Source organism: Entelurus aequoreus, linkage group LG12 (genome assembly GCF_033978785.1).
Source record: "Entelurus aequoreus isolate RoL-2023_Sb linkage group LG12, RoL_Eaeq_v1.1, whole genome shotgun sequence".
In the NCBI taxonomy this organism is placed as follows: Eukaryota; Metazoa; Chordata; class Actinopteri; order Syngnathiformes; family Syngnathidae; genus Entelurus; species Entelurus aequoreus.
Window position 1 is genome coordinate 3294666 of NC_084742.1, and position 6652 is coordinate 3301317.

Below are 6652 nucleotides of genomic sequence, written 5' to 3' on the forward strand. Positions count from 1 at the left end.
GGGGGTAGGGGGGTGTTTATAATGGCTTGCAACCTTTTGGAACTGTGTGGTACAGTTTGTGCAAAGTGTTGAGAATAATGTATTGTTGTGAAAAATGCATGTATCCTCCTGAGAGCCAGCGCTCGCCACCGTGGACATGCACAAGAGAGCTATTATTTTTTTTGTTGCTAAATTTAAAACTCTGACGAAATGTCTACACCACAAAACAATGCAGTAAACACTGGCTTTCAGGAGGATGTATAAAAAAAACTGTATAAAACTGTATATGGATATATGCAACCAAACCTGTGTTAGCGGCCACAAATACATCCCCCGCAGAGAAAGGTAGCGTTATAAACACACATATATATATATATATATATATATATATATATATATATATATATATATATATATATATATATATATATATATATATATATATATATATATATATATATATATATATATATATATATATATATATATATATATTTATTTATTTTTATTTATTTTTATTTTTATTTTATATATATATAAAAATCACAAGACTATTTCATCTCTACAGGCCTGTTTCATGAGGGGTTTACCTCAATCCTCAGGAGATTGAGGTAAACCCCTCATGAAACAGACCTGTAGAGATGAAATAGTCTTGTGATTTTTTCCCCACACACACACACATATATATATATATATATATATATATATATATATATATATATATATATATATATATATATATATATATATATATATATATATATATATATATATATATATATATATATATATATATATATATATATATGTTAGCGGCCACAAATACATCCCCCGCAGAGAAAGGTATCGTTATAAACACACACACATATATATATATATATATATATATATATATATATATATATATATATATATATATATATATATATATATATATATATATATATATATATATATATATATATATATATATATATATATATATATGTGTGTGGGAAAAAAATCACAAGACTATTTCATCTCTACAGGCCTGTTTCATGAGGGGTTTACCTCAATCTCCTGAGGATTGAGGTAAACCCCTCATGAAACAGGCCTGTAGAGATGAAATAGTCTTGTGATTTTTTTCCCACACATACATATTACGCTCTACCACGGTATCGAGCACTATTTTTTGGATAATCTAATTAAGACATATATATATATATATATATATATATATATATATATATATATATAAAAACAAAACCAGTGAAGTTGGCACGTTGTGTAAATGGTAAATAAAAACAGAATACAATGATTTGCAAATCCTTATCAACTTATATTCAATTGAATAGACTGCAAAGACAAGATATTTAATGTTTAAACTGAGAAACTTCATTTTTTTGGGGGAAATAATCAATCACTTAGAATTTAATGGCAGCAACACATTGCAAACAAGTTGGGAAAGGGCATTTTTACCACTGTATTACATGGCCTTTCCTTTTAACAACACTCAGTAAACATTTGGGTACTGAGGAGACACATTTTGAAGCTTTTCAAGTGGAATTCTTTCCCATTCTTGCTTGATGTACACTACCGTTTAAAAGTTTGGGGTCACCCAAGCAATTTTGTGGAATAGCCTTCATTTCTAAGAACAAGAATAGACTGTCGAGTTTCAGATGAAAGTTGTCTTTTTCTGGCCATTTTGAGCGTTTAATTGACCCCACAAATGTGATGCTCCAGAAACTCAATCTGCTCAAAGGAAGGTCCGTTTTGTAGCTTCTGTAACGAGTTAAAGTGTTTTCAGATGTGTGAACATGATTGCACAAGGGTTTTATAATCATCAATTAGCCTTCTGAGCCAATGAGCAAACACATTGTACCATTAGAACACTGGAGTGATAGTTGCTGGAAATACACCTATGTAGATATTGCACCAAAAACCAGACATTTGCAGCTAGAATAGTCATTTACCACATTAGCAATGTATAGAGTGTATTTCTGTAAAGTTAAGACTACTTTAAAGTTATCTTCATTGAAAAGTACAGTGCTTTTCCTTCAAAAATAAGGACATTGCAAGGTGACCCCAAACTTTTGAACGGTAGTGTACAGCTTAAGTTGTTCAACAATTCGGGGTCTCCGTTGTGGTATTTTAGGCTTCATAATGCGCCACACATTTTCAATGCGAGACAGGTCTGGACTTCAGGCAGGCCAGTCTAGTACCCGCACTCTTTTACTACGAAGCCATGCTGTTGAAACACGTGCAGAATGTGGCTTGGCATTGTCTTGCTGAAATAAGCAGGGGCGTCCATGAAAAAGGCGTTGCTTGGATGGCAACATACGTTGCTCCAAAAGCTGTATGTACCTTTCAGCATTAATGGCGCCTTCACAGATGTGTAAGTTACCCATGTCTTGGGCACTAATACACCCCCATACCATCACATATGATAGCTTTTGAACTTTGTGCCTATAAAAATATGGATGGTTCCTTTCCTCTTTGGCCTGGAGGACATTACGTCCACAGTTTCCAAAAACAATTTGAAATGTGGACTCGTCAGACCACAGAACACTTTTCCACTTTGCGTCAGTCCATCTTAGATGAGCTCGCGAAGCCGGCGGCGTTTCTGGGTGTTGTTGATACATGGCTTTGACTTTGCGTAGTATAGTTTTAACTTGCACTTACAGATGTAGCAACGAAATGTTTCAAAACCAGTGAAGTTGGCACGTTGTGTAAATGGTAAATAAAAATAGAATACAATGATTTGCAAATCCTTATCAACTTATATTCAATTGAATAGACTGCAAAGACAAGATATTTAATGTTTAAACTGAGAAACTTCATTTTTTTGCCACTGGCAGTGGTTTTCTGAAGTGGTCCTGAGGCCATGTGGTGATATCCTTTACACGCTGATGTCGCTTTTTGATGCAGTACCGCCTGAGGGATGGAAGGTCACGGGCATTCCCGCTTACGTGCAGATTCTCTGAACCTTCTGACGATACTACGGACCATAGATGGTGAAATCCCTAAATTCCTTGCAATAGCTGGTTGAGAAATGGTGTTCTTAAACTGTTCAACAATTTGCTCACTCATTTGTTGACAAAGTGGTGACCCTCGCCCCATCCTTGTTTGTGAATGACTGAGCATTTCACGGAAGCTGCTTTTATACCCAATCATGGCACCCACCTGTTCCCAATTAGCCTGTTCACCTGTGGGATGTTCCAAATAAGTGTTGGATGAGCATTCCTCAACTTTCCCAGTCTTTTTTGCCACTTGTGCCAGCTTTTTTGAAACATGTTGCAGGCATCAAATTCCAAATGAGCTAATATTTGCAAAAAATAACAACGTTTTCCAGTTCGGACATTAAGTATCTTGTCTTTGCAGTCTATTCAATTGAATATAAGTTGAAAAGGATTTGCAAATCATTGTATTCTGTTTTTATTTACCATTTACACAACGTGCCTGGTTTTGGTTTTTGTATGTTAGAATGCGGAAAAAACAAAACCTCTGTCTTCTTGTCTCTCATGATGATTATAAACAATAGGCAAAAGAGTGCAGGTGCTCATGACACAGTAAGTTGACTGATGCGAATACGTTTGTTACTGGATACTTTCTAATACACTTGACTTGTATGTGTAAGTAATATGCATTTATAATCATCTGATGCTTGTTTATATTTACAAAATGTTTCAACCCTTGCCACTCTGTGCCGCGACTATAAATGGTATCATTTGTCCATAAAATTGTTATGAATTCACCTCTGCATAATATCAGAGGTGGGACCAAGTCATTGTTTTGCAAGTCACAAGTAAGTCTCAAGTCTTTGCCCTCAAGTCCGAGTCAAGTCTCGAGTCAAGACAGGCAAGTCCCGAGTCAAGTCCAAAGTCAAGACTGGAAAGTCTCAAGTCAAGTCCCAAGTCCTGCATTTTGAGTTTCGAGTCCTTTCAAGTCCTTTTAACCACAGACTAATATATTAACACAGATTGTGTATGCTTTTCAAACGCTGTATTTATTTATTAAAACAAGTGCATTTTAAATTGCAGGAAAGAAAATTGTGCTGACATTGCACTTTATAATAGCACTATTAACCAGTCATTTTAAACATTTGACTCATTCCTTTACAGAATAAACACATTTGAAAAATAAAGTGCAACTTTACTTATTTGTGCAAAAGTGTTAACATTGAAAAAACATGACATATAACATAACAAAAAGGTTGTACTTTTTATATGTCAGGGCCATATGCTGCATTGCATTTGCAAAAGACCAAATTGGCCAAGAGTCTGTCAGTTATTTGTGCACGATGGGGGCGTAGTATGATGCCACCATGGCTGAAAACTCGCTCCACTGGAGCACTGGAGGCAGGCACTGGCAAGACTCTCATGGCCACTCGGAACAGTGAAGGAAGAGTCTTCATGTTCAATGCCCAGAACAAAAGGGCATTCTGTCCTTCAGCTATGTCAAGGTAGTGACTTAGCTGTAGTGCTGGAGTAGTCCCAACATCCTTCTTCTGTCTCTTGTGGTAAGCAGCAAACAGCCCTTCTCCTTCTCCAAGGTCCCCTTGCTCTTTTTCATCAACAAGAGGCGCAGGTTGCTCAGTCTCTGCAGCATCTTGCAGGATCAATTCTGGTAAACATGTAAAAACAATAGCAGAAACAAGAGACCTTATCATTACCATTTGTGTTGGTGATGCAGTGTGCTAGACTGAAATACTTAGTTATTGCTGCAGTCAGTTAGATCAGATTATGAGGGAAAAAGTTACATTAGACTCAGTTACATTTACCTTTAACCTGTTGTGCCACCTCTGCCTTGACGTCACGACTGACCAGCACATGGGGCTCCACCCACAACAGAGAAAAGGCTGGATCCAAGACAGCTGCTTTGAGGTAGACTGGATCTGAAAAGGGAGCAGTGATCCCATCTTGTGTCCTGGCCATTTTCACATTGATGAAGATTCCAAGAAATCTTTTGTTCAGGGATGTCTGGAGACTTCTGACCAGGCCGCTCAGAAAACAGACCTGAGGCTTCAGTTTCTCAAGGTGGTGGTTGAGGGACAAGATGGATGGAACAACAGCACTGATTGTGATGACCTTCTCCCCCTGTGTCAAATCAGTTGCTTCTCCAAATGGCTTCAAGATGTTCACCAAATCTTTCAACAGATTCCACTCCCGTGCTGTGAATGACAACTCCCTGTGCCCAGCCTTTTCTAGAACAGCACAGAGCCTTACATGATTGCACTGGAGAACAGCCTTCGCTTGCCTCAGTGTTGAGTTCCATCTTGTGTTGACTGCAGCAGGGATGCCTTTCTGTTCCCCAAATTCAGCATCAAACACATCTTTGAATGTTGTGCTTGTGTGCAGCAGTGAGCTGAGTTTAGATAACTTCGAAAGAGAAGGAGATACCACTTTTGTTTCTTTCAAACCATCTCCCACCACCAGCTGAAGAGTGTGTGCAAAACACTGCAAGCGCTTTTTCTTTGCCATAGCAACATCTACCGTTTGCTGATCTTCCACGGTTAAATCACACCAGAGCTCAGGGTCATCCAGATGATCTCCATCATCGTCATCCTCTTGTTCACTGGGGAAGCACACAGTGAATGCTTTTCGCATGTTAGCAGCATTGTCACTAATAATGTAGTCCAGTTTAGCTTTAATGTTGTATTCATCACATATAGCCTCAAATTTGTCACAGATTCGTTCAGCTGTATGTGAGCCTTTGAAGCGCTCACAAGCCAAGAGATTGGACTTGAGCTCTATCCTCTCTGCCTCTTTGTCCATCCAGTGCACAGTGACACCGAGGAATCCCCTCATCTTTCGGTCAGACCAAATGTCGACAGTCACTGAAACATGGTCAGTGTGGCTCAATTGAGTTTTTAATTTTGATCGTCTTTCTTCAGTGAGGTTCTCTGTTTTTGATGTCAGTGTTCTGCGACACACTGGGGTGTACTTGCTGTCAAGTACTGTCAGAAAGTGGCGAAAACTCTTGTTTCCCACAATAGACAGGGGCAAGTTGCAATCAATAATCAAGTCAGACAGTATTGCATTGGTGATAGCTTTCTGCTGTGGATGAGTCATACTGTAATGCCCGACACGATTGTCCAGGAACTGCGAGATTGAAGGCTGTTGTGGTCCATTTGTGATGCTTTTGTTCATCAGGTATTCTTGAAATCTGTAAGCATATTAAACAGATGTCAGAAAATCCCTTATAGCCACATATGAAAAGTACTGAAACTACTCTTTATTACTCATTTTATTAATATCAATCTTAACAGTGTGTGTGTGTGGTAAACATTAGGTTACAGTTGCTGCACTAGTCATGTATTTTAAAACTTATTTCGAGTTGAAGGGATAGTTCGGGATTTGTGAAGTGGGGTTGTATGAGGGACTACACGGAAAATGGCGGGCAACCCACTCACAATAGAGAGAAGTAGACAGGCTACCAGCACACGACTTAGGCTTTACATTGCTGTGGATGGGGTCAGCAGCTATTGATTGATTGAAACTTTTATTAGTAGATTGCACAGTACAGTACATATTCCGTACAATTGACCACTAAATGGTAACACCCCAATAACGTGTTCAACTTGTTTAAGTTGGGGTCCACGTTAATCAATTCATGGTACAAATATATACTATCAGCATAATACAGTCATCACACAAGTTAATAATTGGAGTATATACATTGAATTATTTACATT

General features: G+C 37.9%; 1 protein-coding gene across 1 annotated transcript; it reads right to left on the reverse strand.

Moving 5' to 3' along the window:
* Positions 1 to 4180: 4180 nt before the first annotated feature.
* On the reverse strand, positions 4181 to 5924 carry LOC133662556 (zinc finger BED domain-containing protein 4-like). The gene is made up of 2 exons (XM_062066672.1): positions 4739 to 5924; positions 4181 to 4581 (listed from the first exon to the last, which is right to left on the reverse strand). Exons 1-2 carry the CDS (start codon positions 5763 to 5765, stop codon positions 4181 to 4183), a joined length of 1428 nt encoding a protein of 475 aa, XP_061922656.1. The 5' UTR covers positions 5766 to 5924.
* Positions 5925 to 6652: the final 728 nt, after the last annotated feature.